At 37.1% G+C, this 18472-nt stretch overlaps 1 protein-coding gene across 1 annotated transcript; it reads left to right on the forward strand.

Annotated features, from left to right (window-relative positions):
* Positions 1 to 7797: 7797 nt before the first annotated feature.
* foxred1 (FAD-dependent oxidoreductase domain containing 1) lies at positions 7798 to 17968 on the forward strand. The gene is made up of 11 exons (XM_062433184.1): positions 7798 to 8014; positions 9995 to 10215; positions 11110 to 11220; positions 12068 to 12186; positions 12335 to 12429; positions 12513 to 12614; positions 12742 to 12818; positions 13088 to 13248; positions 15553 to 15682; positions 15769 to 15873; positions 16456 to 17968. The coding sequence occupies exons 1-11, from the start codon at positions 7885 to 7887 to the stop codon at positions 16708 to 16710; spliced, it is 1506 nt and encodes a 501-aa protein (XP_062289168.1). The 5' UTR covers positions 7798 to 7884; the 3' UTR covers positions 16711 to 17968.
* Positions 17969 to 18472: the final 504 nt, after the last annotated feature.

Raw genomic sequence — 18472 nt, forward strand, 5'->3', positions numbered from 1 at the left:
ATCAAACATTTATTAATGACTGGTGGTGAATTTATGTATGTGAATTGGTGCAGAGACTAATTATGAGTCAGAATATGAACAGTATATGAGGGCTGATGAGAATATTTTGTCATATGTAGACCACTTTAGACCATGCAGAACATATCATTATGATTAACTTCATTATTTCCTGGATTTTTGTGTCACCATAGTCTTCTCACACCAAAGTTACAGCCATGCTACTACTACTAATAATAATAATTATGTATAAAAATATATTGCACAAGTCTTGATGGGCGGCCATCTACCAAGACAAGTTTTCCCTGTTTGTACTACCTTGTATTCTGTGCTTTGGCAATATTTTATTTTACTAGTTTATTTGTCTGGGACAGTGCATATTAATAAAAATTTCTGTGAATATGCCAGAATTAGCCCAAAGGCCAGTTTTCATCCATTGTCCCTGGCCAGATGTAAGTCAGCAGCCTAAAATCAAGAAACACATTTAAAACATTGTTTGTAAGACATGTCACTTACAATAAATATAAAACACAGAGTGACAAAAGCATAACACAAAAATAGAGCAAACTACAATTGATCAAAGCGACAAACAAACTGTTACAGAACAGCTTCACAGGAGCAGACATGAGCAAGAACAGTTACGAGCAAAAACAGACATAAGCATAACACATATGAGCAGGAATAAATACGAGTATCAGGACAACAATAACACAACAGGGCAATTTAACTGCAAAACAACAAAGACAGACATAATAAGAAAAACAAGTGTCGACACCAATCCCCACTCTTAAGGGCTCTATCTCATATATTTACAATCAAATCAATCTTTTACGTTCAGGGTCTTTAGTCTCATTAAAGTCACTTTGGGAGGGTGACCTGGGGGTGGCGTTGTCAGAAGAAACTTGGACGGAGATTTTACGACGTGTTCATAAATCTTCTATTTGTGCCAGACACAGTCTTATTCAATGTAAAATTTTACACCGTACCTATTACACTAAGGCCCGACTGGCTAAGATTTATGATAATGTTACTCCAACCTGTGATAGGTGCCTCCAATCTCCAGCAAATTTGATACATACATTCTGGCTTTGTCCGTCTTTACATAATTACTGGACTGAGATTTTTAATACTCTATCAGAGGTAGTTGGGGAGGAATTAAAGCCAAATGCTCTGACCGCACTCTTTGGGGTTACTCACCCTTCTCTCAGCAAGGCTAAAAAGGATGTATTTGCTTTTGCGACTCTGTTAGCCAGGAGACTGATTGTTATTAATTGGAAATCTGCAACTTCACCTTGTTATACTCGTTGGATTGGAGATGTTCTTTATTTTCTTAAATTGGAGAAGATCAGACTGTCTCTAACTAATTCATCTGATAACTTTGTGAAGTTATGGGGCCCATTCCTTCAGTTTGTTAAGAGGACGGATCTATTACTCGCACCTGACTGATGTGACTGTGGCAGCTTAGCGTGGTGGATACGCTACCTTTGTCTGTTGTTATCACTGTCTTTCTCACTGACTTGACTGATGTACTTTTTCACTTTTTTTTCTTTTCTTGTTGTTTTTTTTTGTTTAGTTTAGTTTTTTTTGTTGTTTTTATATATATTGTTTATTTTGATTTATTTTATTGTGGTTGTTCCAATTTCATGCAAGTTGTTTGGGTATGCAGCAATCCTTAAGGAACACCCTCTTCTGTTGTTTCTCCAAAAAGAAATGATGTGTACTTGACCCAGTATATGTAAATGTATATAATTGTATACATCTGCAAAACCCAATAAAAAAAAGTTTGAAAAAAAAAGAAAAACAAGTGTCAAAAACATGATAATAATACTAAGGTATGTCACGAAACAAGACAATTTAACAGCATAAACAAAGACAGACTAGCAGGAACAAGTAAAAACATATGAAAACACATACAAGCAACAGGACAGCGTATTTAGCAGCAGGGCAGTTTTGTCAAATGATGAATACATCAAGACTAGTGCTGACAGATTTGGAGACTTATGAGCCATGTTCTTAATGGTCTAGAAAAGGACCTGTAAGTGTTAAGGTCCCTGGTGTTGTGCAGGTACAGCAGTCCATTCATGTGCTGCTTTGCTTTACTATACTACAGCATGGTCATGTCAATGCTTCCTCTTTGAATTGAATTGAAGTGAGAAAGAGGAAGGAGGAGAGGCGAGACAATAAGAACAATGCATAATAAGGATGCAACCTTTATCTATAGGGGGAACTATTATTGATTATTGTTTCTCTTTTGTAGTAATGCCATAGTTTAGTAGATGAATAACAACAAGACCACACAATTTCTACAAATTGAATAGTAATTCAATGCTTTCTCGCAACCTTTATTTAAGATGCTCTGAGAAATCATTGACAACGATGCTGAGATTACACCAACAAAACCATTAAAACCAGTTACAGGCAGGTAAAGGATGATTATTACAAACAAGAATTATGAGAGTATTCAGTTTTAGGTCACGTTGCAAGATTTTCATGAGTCTGCTGCATACTAAAAGCAGCCCTTCCTAAATCAGTCCTGGCACGATGCACCTGAAGAGCCAGCGAGTCACTGGAGTGAATAAAAAGAAGATATATGATGGTAATTTCAGCAACCACGGCTTTAAAGATACACAGACACCGATGATTATGACACAAGAGAAGACCAAAAAAAAAACATATCAGAGAGGAAACAGTGGTGAGTTATAAATCTCAGGGCTGAGTGGGAACCACAATCAAAGTGTGGAGGTGGCAGCGTGTCTCTAAATTTCATCCTTTATAATCCAGAACTGATAGAAAAGTTTCAACATCCTCTTCCTACAAAATAAAGGAAAGCTGGTTTTATTCCTGTATAAAAAAACTAATCTTCTTTTGTAATGTTCCAACACATTTCCAGCTTATTAGCAGACAAAATTACTACTTTCACCACTACTACTACCACAAATGATTATATATTGAATAAATGATATTAATCAACAACAATGCAGCCTTTATTTACACAGAGTACCAGTATTGAGCATGTTTCTCTTTTATAGCTATAAGTTACTAAATACGGTCTTAACCCTCACATACTGTTCATATTCTGACTCATAATTAGTCTCTATACCAATTCACTTTCATAAATTCCCCCAAATCAGTCATCAATAAATGTTTGGTTAATCTTATGGGGAAAAAAAGACATTCACAAACACTATTTTATGGGTCCAGAAGAACATTTAATAGAATACGATGAATACAACAACATATTTGAATAGTGACACAGGTCAAATTTTTACATGTGTATCAGCTGCACAAATAAGGTCACATAAAGAAAATTCCACCTTAAAGAAATGTGTATATGGTGTTTTTACAGCTCTCAAATGTAAAAAAAATTGGTCAAATTTGACCCTGAACGGTATGTAAGGATTAAAAGGTACAGCTTTACTCCTCACTGAGCTCACAGTACCACTGGAGGAGGATATTGAGATCACCTATGAACAAAAGAAGACCATGTACTCAGGACTGGCTGCTGAGTGCAGGAGAGGACCACCATCTCCCCAGTGGAGGTTTGGATACCGAGGCTTCTTGTGACCGTCAAGGAGTGATGCCCAGCAGGTTAGACCAGCTATATGTACATTCACAGAGACATATAACATTTTACATTCATATTTTGTCATTTGGCAGATGCTTTTATTCCAAAACAACTTTCAAGCGAGGCAAGACAGTCCAGCATTATAGAGACTCAAAAGTAGCTAAACAAGTGGAAGTGGAATGAGAAAGAGCGCTAATTAAACGTAAAAAAACAACAACTAGCAGTATAGACAAGTGCTTTCGAAATACCACAAAAAAAACAATAAAGTAGTGCAACCACCAACAAAGTGCTGAAATGTGTTTAACTCTGGGGTTCTGTATGCTTTATTTCAGCTAATAATTACAACATATAATACATACAGAAGTGGAGGAATAGGAGTTAGAGGCCAACTGGCTTATTCTTGATTCAGCTGTGATTTTAACACAGCTGCATGTTGCAAAAATTCAATATAATCCAGATTGGTCCTGATCCAAAGAAGTGTAAAGCATTCTATGAGAAGTATTTGAGGCTCTTTTTTATTTATTCTCTATTATTTAAAGAATTTCTAGTATGTATTAGGAAATATGTCATCTCCTTCTCTCTCATTTTACAAATATTTACAGATTAGGAGTCGGGTAAAGGAAAACAATAGTTAAACATTTTACCAGTAAGGATAATAAACAATTTGACATCTCAGAGGAACATCATTTAAAAAAATTTACCCATTCCTGTCATAACTAGCGGGAAAAAACAGGGAAAATATCCTGTATGAGTCAGCAGTATATGTTATGACAGACACTGAAAGACTTTCATTATGACAGCTAAGAAATATATCCTAACCCTAACCCTACAATAAAAATCTTATTTAACCCATTTGTACCTCAGAGAACATTATGTGTAGTGTGAAGGGGTTAAAAATGTAGATTTAACATCAATTTAGGGTTTATATGTCTATTTGTATATTGAAAAAGTTCAATAAAACAATTACATCAATTTAAATTATTATTATCTAAAGATGTTGTATTGTTTGTTAAATTAATTGGAGTTATTAAAGAAGAAAAGATGAATTTGTATTAGAAAGTGTGATTATTTTATCCTACTGAGGGATCATCTTCTTGATATAAATGATCTTTGACAGTGTTTGACTTGTTCCCTCTAGTGGTCGTGTCCTCTCTCCTCTGTATGCTGAGTAGTGTTGTTAAGTATATTTATGTAATGTCTTCTATTAAAATAAACGATTCCTTTAAGGTGGATCATGCTTTATTTTGTACTTCTATCAATATCATTAATCATGGTGTCACGTGTCTTTGGCCTCTCATTCATCTGGATTAGAGCTGCAACTAAGGATTAGTTTCCTTATCAGTTTATCTGTGGATTATTCTCTCAATTACACTTTATACTTTATCAATTTAATCTTTAAAGCATCTGTTCAAAACACCACTATGTGTGGTTAATGCTGTGAGCTTCTTTGTGCTTTTAGTGTTTTTTATGACACTTTTAACTTATGTAAAGCATCTTTAAGTACTTTGAAAAGCGCTTGATAAATAAAATACATTATTTATATTGCTATTATTATTATTATTAACATGAGAAAATAGTGAAAGTGTGTGTATATACCTGGGTGGGTGAGGATAATATATAATACCTTTGATGACAATTGTATGGAAGTTTGTGATTGGGCAATTTAAGTACCAAATTCCACCAAATTCATGTAATTTAATTTCTAAAAGGAATGATAGATATGTTGAAAGGTTAAATGTATTATGCCCAGACTCTTGATCATTTTAATAATAATAATAATGATTCTAAAAAATAAAATAAATTCAACCCAGTTTGCCTGAGTCCAAGATCATGTTTAAAAGTGTTTTTATTGTGTCTGACTATAGTTCAAACCCAAAGAAATTCAGTTTAAGGATGTAATGAAACAGAGAGAAAGCAAGTAACTCTCACATTATAGAAGCTGAAACCAGATCATTTTTGCATTTCTTTCTTAAAAAAATACTCCAAATATCATATTGTGAAAATGCAGATTAACTTCTGACTTATCATTTAACTGACTTATCATTGCAGCTCTAATCTGTATTCATGCTGAGTTCTTGCATGCAGCATGAAGCACCGGAGGTCAGTTATCTGTCGAGTGACATGACATCAAGCTCTCATCACAAAACAGACTAAATGTCCAACTGGGTAATCTTAAAGAGATAAATATTACTGTTGCATGACACTCATATCTGTCACCTTGTTAGTGTTATTTGTATGACATTAATGAACTAATGTGTTGTACTCTACTACTGTATCACACATCACACATCACAAATGAGCTAATTTCCCTCATGTTGCCCTTTAGACAAAATAAAAAAACCTGTACCAAGTTCTGGTTTATAAGTGTGCTCAGTCTTCCTCTCATTATGCCCAACTTCCTCTCACCCTGCCTGTTATTGTGAGAGCGTCCTGGCCTGGTTCACTTTCAGAGAGATTAACAAGGTTTCACTTCACACAGGAGCTAAACCAGATGTGTCAAACTCTCCCTTAGTTCACCACATACAGCACAGTTTGATCTCAAGTGGGTCAGACCTTTAAAATCATTGCATAATAACATATTATATATATGTATAATACACTGAGGAAAAATTTGACTTGTAATGTGATTCAGATTTGACGGACAATTATCTCAAGTTGGACGTCCACAAGAAAATCAGAGGCCTTGACTGAGAATGGTGAGTTAAAATAAGTGAGAATAACAGCGTGTTTTATTGAAAAACTGGAATTACTTCTCTACTACTCCTTTTCACACTTTGCAAAGTTATCCAGTGGGCCAGATTTGACCCCTTGGTGGGCCAGTTCAGGCACACGGGTCATATGTCTGACACCTCTGAGTTGAAGAAGTATTCAAAATACTGCTACTTAACTAAATGTTTGCAAGCATCAACAGTGAAATGGTCTGTAAGAATCAAAAGTAAAAATGGTCACTGACTTTAGATACAGGAGTTTAGTCCACTGGTTCCACTGGTTCCCAGCTCAGGGGTCACCAAAAGAGACAATCCCCTCCATCACCAGAGGAAATTATGCCCCAGAAGCATAATCCAAAAGTGTTGAGTTAAGAGCAGCTGGACAAGTAGATTCTTGTTGAATATTGAAGACTCGAAGAAATTGTGCGTGTGTGCTCTGAGCTATTTTAGAGAACTGGTTGATAACTAGGCTTCACACTTCACACATTCCCCTAAATTAGTGAAAGTCAAGATTCACCAATGAGACCAATTCATCCATTCAGGATACATTTACAAAAATAAGTCAAATAGAAATGTTTAGAAATTATGAAATAACTGATCAAACTGTACTTTTCAGCTGGGTTTAGCAATAAGGAGATACTTGTGTAACCGAGCGTTAAAGACATACTTACATAGATTATAAAATAAAAACATGGAGGCTCTGCAGCTTGAACAAGATGGCCACACATTGATTATGCTCATTCAATCATGCACATCCACATACATTCACATCCGTTCTACCTTTCTATCATCAGTTTATCTCTCATAAATTTGAAGAAGTAGAACAGAAGAGAGTGTATGTGGATTTTTGTTTGTTTAAATATGAAAGGCATGACTTGCTTCCTGCTGGAAACATTTTTCTTTTCACCTATTTGTCTCGTTGCAGTCATTGTAGTGAAAACTCCATTGTTTGAAGATAATGTTTCATGACGCCCACAGATGTGTGATTTTACTGCATTCAGGGGAGCTCGGTCCTCTCTTTATGGGAACCCTGCATATATTATTTTTCTCTTAGTAAAACCTAAAAACAGGTCTATTTGACCCGAATATAATATAAGAGATATGCAGCTATTTGAAAGACATAATAGTAAGACTAAATGCCATGGAAGTGTGACACTTTATATTCAATAAATGAAAAAATAAAGTGATATTAGTGTATTTTTACATTACCAGCTCCAGTTATTACATTTGTTAAAGGTTTTTTAACCTAACTAATAACATAATAACTTTTTTTTTAAATTATTGGCAAAAAGTTATTTGTTCAGAAATGTTTATTACAGTATTGGCTGCTACACTTTGTTTGTTAGAAACGTGATAAAGAGGATTATAGATTATGGGGTTATATTAAGAATACTTAAATGAAACAAGTTTAATATCTAGAATATAACTTCTCATGATCTTCTAGACACTCCCATACAGTAGATGGCAGCATGCACCTTTAACATTGGTTTACAAAACAAAGAAGAAGAAGAGGTAGGAAGAGGAGGAGAAGGAGTAATGCTGCTCCCATGTTGTTGTTTTGGTTGGTTAACTTTACACACATAGCCGACTAACCAAGCCAGTGATCCGGGAGCCATGTCAGCGTGGCGGAGGCTGCATGTGTTGGTGCGGCCGGCTCTCACCTGCAGCCGGCTCACACAGCAGCGCACCTGGCTGTGCTGCAGCCTGAGCACCGGTGCACCTCTCCGCAATGACTTCTTCAAAGGTTAGAGGGGGGGGGACAACACACAAACATAACCTCCAGAAATGCTTCAATTACCACATATGTGTCTGTGCATGGACAGTTCTCATCTGACAGTGCCCCCATCCACATGGCATGAGGGCAGTGTTGGGAAAGTTCACTTTCTACATGAACTAGTTCAGTTCATAGTTCACACATTTTAAAATGAACTAGTTCAGTTCATAGTTCATAATTCCAAATTATGAACTAAGTTCACAGCTCCAAAAAATGAACTAGTTCAGTTCTTTTTTTCAATACGTTGCGAACTATACTCTTTTAAAACTGTTGCCACAGCCAGCAATTATTTCATTAGTTTAACACTGAAAAAGCCGGTGGGCAGAGTTTGCACATAAACGTTAGATTGTTCCCTTCCTTGTCGATTTTCTCATAAAAATCGCTGAGATAATTATATGAGACCTCCTTATGTCCACATGCTGCTGTCGCTTCCATGCTGCTTCCATGCTGTTTTTTGTTTTGTTTTGTTTTGATGACGCATGGAGCAGTGCGACACTGGCTGCCTTTGCCTATGGTTGCCAGATAGCTCTACTCAACTGTGGCGCTCTCGGACTTTTTAGGCATAATCTGGCACAGACAAAGAAGTACACGCAACGGTTGGGCAACACTTATTGAACGAAATTTAAAAAGAGTGAACGTGACGTTCACGGACACCAGAATGAACGCGTTCATAGTATCGTTCATCAGGCAAAAATACCGTTCGTTCGTTCAAGTTCACCAAAATTATGAACGAGTTCATGAACTTTCGTTCAATGAACGCGTTCATGCACAACACTGCATGAGGGGTCACTGAATGATTTAATGAGTGTGAAAAAGATGTGAATCATATGTTATGGCCTCTGCAGTCACTGGATCGCAACATCATTATGGGAGATTTTGCACAAAAGTGTCAGACACTCTCCACCACCATCATCATAACACCAAATGAGGGAATATCTTCATCCCTCCAGTAGAGTTCAGAGATTTAAGATGTAGATAAGATCAGATAAGATGTGTCTTTATTGATCCCCTTTGGGAGGAATTCAAATGGACACAAGCAGTACAGTGAAAAAAAAGTAGCAGCGTAAGGGTTAAAGTGACAAAATAAAATGAATAAAGTACTAATATACAGTTAACTGGCTCTTTTTGTAAATACATCTGCAATATATAAATGAGCCATTTGCAGAAGTTCCAGAGATTATATGCATGTGCAATGTTCCTGAGATTTACTTACATACATACATACATACATATTTACATAACCTCATACAGATAAAAATAAATGTGCAACATGCAGAAGTTCCTGAGATATATGCATGTGCAATGTTCCTGAGATTTGCATACATACATATTTACATAACCTCATACAGATAAAAATAAATGTGCAATGTGCAGAAAACCTGAGATTATATACATGTGCAGTGTTCCCTGGGATTTACATAGTAAGGTAAAGTAAATCAATGCAATTTAGATGAAATGCAACGGCACATTGAAGCTGTTCTGGTGGCACATGGTGGCTCAACACCATACTAAGACACTTTATGTTGGTTATTTCTTTATTTTGTCCCTGTGTCTGCGTATAAAATACTCTACTTTGTGTGGTGTGTCTGACATGATTTTTCCACACACAAAAAAAAAGAAATAATCTTGTTAAAATCCTTTAAATTACATCTACTTCTTTTTCCCTCATTAAAAATTGACTGTAAAGTCCATCCTCAGTGTTTGTGCACTGGATGTCTCACACTGGATGACTCACACTTAATGTAAGTTTGGACCAGGACCGGCCTCCAAACTATGTGCAATGTCACAAATCATGCTCGTAGGCTTGGATTTTCAATGAGCTCAGAGACACTTTCCCACTTTAAGCAGGTGAATGTGAAAACAGCCTTCAAGTTTCATGGACATGAAGAAAAGCTCTTTTGTTTTTAGTGGAGGAGTGACTTTTAAGTTTCTGCTTTTGTGCCGCTGCAGACCTGGAGGCCCAGCTGGCTGCTGTGAGGAAGAAGGCAGCGGATGCTCTTCCGGGGAGCGGCTGGAGCCCCCTGGAGATCAACCCAAATCTTCCTCCGGAGAGGGCCGACATCGTGATCGTTGGAGGTGGTGTGGTGGGCTGGTCCATCGCCTACTGGCTGAAGCAGAGGGAGAGGATACGAGAAGGGGTGAAGGTTATCGTGGTGGAGAAGGACCCGACGGTGAGCAGCACAATGCATCATTTATAACACATATTTAAATCAGTAGTAAATCCTTCCAAAATGTAAACGGCACAATTTGTCTGTATGCAAAATTTAAAGGACAGGTTCACAGTTTTTCAACAGTCGGGTGAACAGTGAAAGAGGTTTTCCTCTCTGTAATCATTCCTCCTGTTCATACTGACTAGTAAAAGTGTGCTTTCAAATGTGCTTTCAATGTAAAGTGATGGAGGCCAAAATCCACAGTGTGTTCACACAGTTTATTTAAACTTCAGCAGTCTGAGTTAGTCATATCAAGTGGATATCTGCCACATTTACAGTCTTTTTAGCATCAAATTCCCTCTTAGTGTTTCCCGGTTGAGCTGTGGTGGAAGTACAGTAACAAAAAGAGGAACTTTGGCACTAAAAAGACTAACGTTGAAAGATATCTACTTGATTTGACTCATTTTGGACGATTGACGCTTCATTTTAGCTTCAGATAAACTTTTAAATACAATTTTTGCACAGAAAATACCATATACCATGATATGATATGATATGATATCATCAGAAATGCACAATAGTTGCTCGAATGATGTCGAGAATGGCCGCTGACAATCCTGCGCCCCTTCCAGAAATGATGATCTCCCCCCACTGTCCCCTGTAGTGAGCTGCATGAGCCACCTTAATACTTTGGATTGGTTCCCTAATTGTTTCCACTCAGCGTTAGCAACAAAACCTGGGAGATAATCCTCAGTCTCTGTGAGCAAAGCATTTAGAGATGGGACTAACAAGGAGAAGGTTAAAATATCTTCTGAATTGTTTACAGATCCTAAGAGTTGAGATCATATACAGCAGGCCTCTGCTCTTATGTAATTCTTCACTAATTGCTTCCCCCTGCATGTGATTCCTCCTCAGTACTCTCAGGCCTCCACGGTGCTGTCAGCCGGGGGGATCCGCCAGCAGTTTTCCCTTCCCGAGAACATCCACCTCTCCCTGGCGTCCGCGGACTTCATGAGGAACATCAATGTAGGTCACGATGAGAGTCACCATGTTCCCGCTTGCTCTCGTACGGAGCCTCTCTCTCGGATCGCTGCGCTCGCTCTCGTAATGAATGACAAGCTTTTAAATCATTGAATGTCACAGTGACTCATGATGCTCAGAGCTGGTGTTGTGTTAATGTTTGTGCATGAACAGCTTGTATGTAAGCTGAGGGTCGACCGAGTGTGATAAATTGATGCAAATAGAGTCAGCGCTAGTTTGAGACTGAACAGTTTGTGTATCAGATGAATAAATTGTCATGGGTTATGTTGCATTTTGGGTAATGTAGGCGTCAGGCTTTGATAAGGAAGAAAAATGTGATGAATGAAAAAGATCTGCTGCACATCTGTATAATAAAAAAAGACTTTTGGGTCTAATAATGTTACAGGAGTGTAATGATAAAATGATGGAATACTCTTTTAAAGGAGTAGTACGACAAATTTTGAAATATATTTGGGCCCTAGTTTTGTATGCAAAATTTAAAGGACGGGTTCACAGTTTTTCTAGTCTTGAAAGTAGATTTGAGGCTTCTATTCAGCTTCAGCAGTCTGAGTTAGTCATATAAAGTGGATATCTGCCACATTTACAGTCTTTTTAGCATCAAATTCTCTCTTTGTGTTTCCTTGTTGAGCTGCGGTGGAAGTATAGTAACAAAAAGAAGGACTTTGGCAATAAAAAGACTGTAACGTTGAAAGATATGTACTTGATTTGACTCATTTGGGCAGCTGAAGCTCCATATTAGCCTCTGTTTCCCCCAGTTTGTTAGTCTAGAAATGATTAAATGTGGAAGTTAAAGAGTATAAAGTGACTGTGGCAGTTTCTCTCACCTCCTCAGGAACACCTCAGCGTGATGAACGAAGACCCGGTGGATCTGCAGTTCAACCAATCAGGATACCTATTCCTGGCTAGTGAGGAGGTGGCTCACATCATGGAGGAGAACTACAGCACCCAGAGGTGTTGATCCTCTTTTAATCAAGTCCAACTGTTTGATATCAGAGAGATGAGAACTGAGAACTTTTCCTTTTAGAAATTTAAGCTCAGTATTTCGTTTCAGGGGTGAAATTATTTATCAATCAATAATCTGAATTACGTGTGATTTTAGGCAAGCTGGAGCCAAAGTTTCACTTCTCTCTCCTACACAACTGAAGGAGAAATTTCCCTGGATTAACACAGATGGTGTGGTGCTCGCTTCGTACGGTGAGCACTTTAGGATCTTACGGAATATGCAGGTTTATTAATTAAAGCATTAATATTTATTTTACACCTGTCCGGGTCTGCAGGGTTGGAGAACGAGGGCTGGTTTGATCCCTGGACGCTGCTGAACGCCTTTAAAAGGAAGGCGATGTCTATGGGAGTCATTCAGTGCTGCGGAGAAGTTACAGGTTTGTTTTATCCTCCTAATCTCACAAGTCTGGACTCACTTTATCACAAGAAATGGGAAAGTGTGTCCAAACGTTTATGGTTAAAGTGTAATTCTGCTTATTTTTGACCTTTTTTTTTTAATAATAGGTTTTAAACATACAACAATCATGGTGAGAACCGGTGACGATGAACAAGTGGGCATCCGGAGAATACAATCTGTCAGAGTAAGCATAATCGTCTTATTTTTATTTATTCTAATTCTGTTTTTGGTAGAGGTCCTGCAGAAGCATGTGTTTACTTTGAAAAATCACTTTTGTACTCAGTTCAGTGTATTTGCCAAAGACGTGAACACATTTTCCACTTATTTAAAATGCTAACAAAGATCGGGAACTCTTTTTACTTTACTAACACACACTGCCACAGTAACAGTAACAGTAACAGCACAGTGTTATTATGTTGTATACATGACGGGAGATGGTCTGGTGTCGAGCAGGTGCAGATGCCTAACAGCTTGGAGTACCAGCCGGTTGAATGCGCCATTGTGGTGAACGCAGCTGGAGCCCATTCTGGTAAATTGGCAGAGATGCTGGGAATGGGCTTCGGTGCCAAAGACACCTTCGCTGGAGTTCCACTGCCCGTTGAGCCTCGGAAAAGGTAATTTACTGACTTTAAGGGCCTTTTTTTCCCCCTATTTTGTTTGCGAGCCTCTTCATACAAGTCCACTACAGACTTCTGACAGCTTTTATTTAACTCTCACAATTAGTCTCTAAACTTATTCAGATTCATAAATTCCCCGTCAGTCTTTAATTAATGTTTGATCAATCTTATATGAAAAAATAAACATTCACAATCACTGTTTTATAGTCCAGGATAACATTTTATAGAATATGAAGGATACAAAAACATGTTTGAAGCTAATCTTTTAATTTTTTTTAAATAAACACAGGTCAAATTTGTACCTAAAAATGTGTGTCAGCTGCACACAAATAAAAAAAATGCATTTTATTTACATATTTGTAAACTTTGGGTCTCATTTGGAAAATTCTGGTTAAAATAAATGTGTCTAAAGTATTTTTACAGCTCTCAAATAAATAAAAAAAAGGGTCAAATTTGACCCAGAACAGTGTGTAAGGGTTAAACTCCAGTGAACCGGATAAGTGAGAGGCTTTAGAGTGCTGACTCTCAACTTTAATTCGAGGGTGCTCACGTCCACGTCTGATTGACTGCGTGAAAATTGTAGCTCTTTTAAACATAATCACAGGGGGTAAAGAAAAAAGTGCTATAGGTCATTTACTGCTCGGTCAGTATGGACGTGAACACCCTTAAACACCCTGAAATCAACATTTTAACCAAGATCCTCTCTCTTTCTCTGCATACATGAGCTTTACTTTACTTGCTACTTTTATATACTATTTATTAGGAAAGAAAAATCATGTCAAAAGGCACATTTTCATCTGCAGTCCCTAAGCAGGTTGATATGATAAAATAAACAAAAAAGACAGAAAAAACTCCATAAAAGCACATGTAAAGCAACATTATGTGCTACTCTGTACTAATTTGACAACAATGGAAATGATGGTCAAATTAAAAGGAAATATCTAATAATACCTGAAGTATTTTGTGACTCAGATTGCATTAAAACCAGTCAGCTCAAAGTGATTAATAAACAGAAGTAGTTGTAGGTAAATGTACTGTAATGGTTAAATGGTTGAAATGTCATCATACAGCTTCTGCTTTAAATCAAATGAACGCATTTTTTTGGAGTGGTGTCAGTGAGGGGTTACTAGAGTTCATCTGACATGGCTGTGGATGTAGATGAAATGAGAAAGGTCAGGAACCGCAGCTTCTAGAGTGTCCTGTATATAGCAGGAGTCAGCAATTAAGTTCAACCATGGGCCAAATTTGCAGGCACAGTGGAAACACGTGTTTTTGTTTATGCTCAGGAGGGTTTTTTCCTCATTTTTAAATATTTAACATGTTACTGAATACATATACTGCTGTTTTTAATTCTTTGAAATCAATATTTTTGACTTTTTTCATTAAATATCTTTATATTATTTTCCAAAATCTACATGAACTAATGAATACATTTTCAAATGAGAGCTAAATGTTGCTTTATAAGAAATGATCTCTCTTATAAATCATGTCAGTATCCATGAAAAACTCCTGAACTTAGATTTTGGTGCTTAATGGGTACACTTTACTTTGATTAAGTAATAGAAATAGTTACATTACAATAGTACATTTTAAATAGAGTAACTAGTAATCTGTAACCTATTACATTTCCAAAGTAACCTTTCCAACCCTGCAGATGGCCTATCAGTAATCCACACACAACACACAGTGGTCTGCTTCATTCGTTAGTAAATGAGGCTGAGGTACTTTTATTACAAATCTGTTCTGCTCAGATAGGAAATGTTTGTTCATATTTATTGGGACCTTTTTGTTAATGCTGTTATCTATTCTAGATTTATGAAGAGACATCTATAAAAGGAAAAACTTGAGCTTTTGTCAGTGGGTCAAATATTTGTGCTGGAGAGACAGATTTGGCCCACAGGCAGCTATTTCATGTCACTGCTCTATATTATACTATATATGAGTGGTTCCCAAATTTTTTTTATATGATGGCTCTTCTTCATGGGAATTTATGCTGAGCATCTGAAAAACTCACAAGCCTCACAGTTGGCTTGTTTAACCAGTCAAAATGTAAATAAAATATGATTTAATGCAAATGCCACATGTTGAAATTATATTAAATGCACAAGAAATGTAGAATGGCATGAGAAATGTAGCAGCCCCATTGGGCCTTCCTCAAGAAACCTCTGCTCTATAGTATACTCTTTATTTAATGACATGAAAGTACATTTTATACATTAATGCAAGTATATACTCGATGTAAGAACTTGAAGATACGATAACATCCTTGTATCACCGATCTCTCCCTCAATCTTTTTCCAGGTATGTGTACGTAGTCCACTGTCCTGATGGTCCAGGTCTCGACACTCCCTTCCTGATCGACTACTCTGGAGTTTACTTCAGAAGAGAGGGGTTAGGAGGGAACTACATCGCTGGGATGTCACCTGAGGAGGTTTGTTGTTCGTCTAAGCTGTTTCCCTGACTATTATAAATAAGAACAAAAGAGATCTAAGTGTTTATCCGCGTGTCTGTCCCCAGGGGGAGGAGCCAGATATCAGCAATCTAGAGGTGGATCATCAGTTTTTTGAGGAAAAGATTTGGCCCAGCTTGGCCCATCGTGTTCCTGCTTTTGAGAAACTAAAGGTAAGGGGTTTGGGACACTTATAATTGACGAGCACATAAGGTTTTCATTGATCTATTTTCTGCTAATTGCTCTACAAATATGTTAGTCCACTTTATTTTGAGCATTTCTGTGTTATTTTAATGGATTTTAAAAAAAAGTCAGCACAGGTATTTTTAGTTTAAAGGCCTAAAACCGCCTATTGGAGGTAGGGATGGGAATTGAGAACTGGTTCCAAATTGTCCGATCTATCCATGCTTATGGAGTTCCTCTTATCAATGCCCAGGAATGACTTGACTGTGTACAGCGCGACACACGCTTAGGTTATCTTCAGCTATCTCGTAGTTCATCTTGTTTAACTTTGTAAGATGCTTTCAATATATATATTATTTTACAGTCAGTGGTCTGAAACAGATCATTCTAGCTCCTGTTATCAAATTTTTACACATGTTCACTTGAAAGTTTTGTCACTTTAAACGTGTTTAACTCCGACATACAACATCATAACTGTATAAAAACTAACAGGAAATCACAAAAAGACAAAAATGTCCCCTTTAAGGCTCAGCCTTTTACAGATCAGACTTACCTCTTGTTCCTCTCCTCAGGTGAGCAGTGCGTGGGCGGGTTTCTACGACTACAACACCTTCGACCAGAACGGCATCATCGGGATTCACCCTCTGATCAACAACATGTACTTTGCCACCGGCTTCAGCGGCCACGGCCTGCAGCACTCGCCCGCGGTGGGTCGCGCTGTGGCAGAACTGATCCTGGACGGGAACTTTAAAACGCTGGACTTGAGCAACTTCGGCTTCAAACGCATTCTGACCCAGGAGCCAATGTTGGAGAGGAACATCGTTTAGATGAGGACTCCCTGGACTCCTACCGTCCACACTCCTGCCAAAGCAAAGGATCATTCAGGTTTTCTACAACTGTGGGTCTTATTTTAGTGTCTCCCCGTCACTATATAACATTTTACTCATCATATCAATCGCTGAAACCTGGAAATGGAGCCTCATCGTGACAGTAAAGTCCAAAAAAGGCATGAAACAGGAGCAGACAGTTCACTCCCTGTTTCCTACAGACTGTCAACATTGTTTTTTAACCCTAATCAACCTTTACTGAATTGTTTTTTGTGACCAAACCGAACCAGATCTTAACACAGCAGTGTGATAACAGTGTTTTGGAAGACAATTACAAATTATAACTATAATAATAATCTCTACGATTACAATAGGGCCTTTGCACTGTATAGTGCTTGGGCCCTAATAATATTAAACTTCATTTCTGTAGCACCTTTCCAAACCAAAGTTAGAAGGTGATTCACATAAGACGGTATACACCATTTAAGTAAAATAAAATGAACAGAATAACATAGAGAAAAACACAATAAAAAGTGTAAGTATAAGCATAAATAGATGAAACATTTATAAATAAAACAACTGACTCAGCTGATCTAATACTGAGGGGGAGTTCATCAGTGTTGGAACTACAACAGTAAAAGCATCCTGTACATTATGTCATCCTACCAGTGTATGTGTTTTGTTTTGGAGCATAATTATAATTATTAAAGTATTTCTGAAGGGAAAAGGTTACACACGTTTGGGTGGAAAGGAACCAAACTGTTGACACACCCGTGATACAGTATAAACTGTAATAATTGTCAAAATCTTGACTTCTACTCTCAGATTTCCATCGAACTTCGGTGTGTGTGTGTGTGTGTGTGTGCAGTTTTTAAACTTTAATTGAAGCAACTGCAACCACGTTGTTTCCAGATGAGTGTACATCTTTGTAATGCATACTGTAATATTGTGTAATGTAGTGCAATGCAACAAAGCTGTTTTATAGTCTGAAAAATAACTGAACATAAACCTCAAAGATGTTTTTTTTAATCACTTTACATTGTAATGTGTTTCTCTCCGGTACATTTTATAGTTAAGGATCTTGTTATTATTGCATAGTTATTTTAGTCGATTTGTGTTTCTCTGTTGAATCAATTTAGTTTGATCATTTCCGTGTTTCATGGAATCAATCAATGCAAATATATTTTATTAATAATAGTCAAGATCTTTGTACAAAGTATTGGCTTCAGTTGTGTTCATTAAAGCATTATTTCCTTCTTTCCTGCAGGCATCACAGCTCTTATAGATCAGATTCAGTTTATGTAATTGCACAGTAACTAAAACATTGCAGCAGGCTGTAATAATTTGAATTTTATAAACACTGAACACCTCATTTCAAATTGTACATGCACTGAATATTTATAGTACATTTAAATATTTTAAAATGGGGTTTTGGAGAATCCCAGATTGTTGCTACAAAAAGTCATTAGTACTTAAAGTTCAACACTAAGTATACAATATTGATTTAATTGTATATTTGGGTATTTGGTTGCTCTTAAGATTCAAGTCTTTATAGTCTGTATTTGTCTCCATACTCAGATATTGCTAATGTAGTAGTGTTACAGGTCTTTTTTGGGGGGGGTTGTCCACCAGATGGAGCCATTTCTGTGACTAACCAGCATGGAGCATCATCCCACATGTGACACATTGAAGGAAAACTATAAGCAAAATGTAATTTAGAAATTTAAGTGGGGTTTTTTTCTTCTGTAAAGCCACTAAAAGA

The sequence above is a fragment of the Scomber scombrus genome, chromosome 14 (genome assembly GCF_963691925.1).
Source record: "Scomber scombrus chromosome 14, fScoSco1.1, whole genome shotgun sequence".
In the NCBI taxonomy this organism is placed as follows: Eukaryota; Metazoa; Chordata; class Actinopteri; order Scombriformes; family Scombridae; genus Scomber; species Scomber scombrus.

Excerpts from the sequence above, each read along its gene's own strand:
- foxred1 (XM_062433184.1), top strand. The coding sequence starts at position 7,885 with ATGTCAGCGTGGCGGAGGCTGCATGTGTTGGTGCGGCCGGCTCTCACC. Across the intron at positions 12,819-13,087 it reads GGAGAATACAATCTGTCAGA|GTGCAGATGCCTAACAGCTT; the intron begins GTAAGCATAATC and ends GGTGTCGAGCAG. Across the intron at positions 15,683-15,768 it reads CTGGGATGTCACCTGAGGAG|GGGGAGGAGCCAGATATCAG; the intron begins GTTTGTTGTTCG and ends GTCTGTCCCCAG.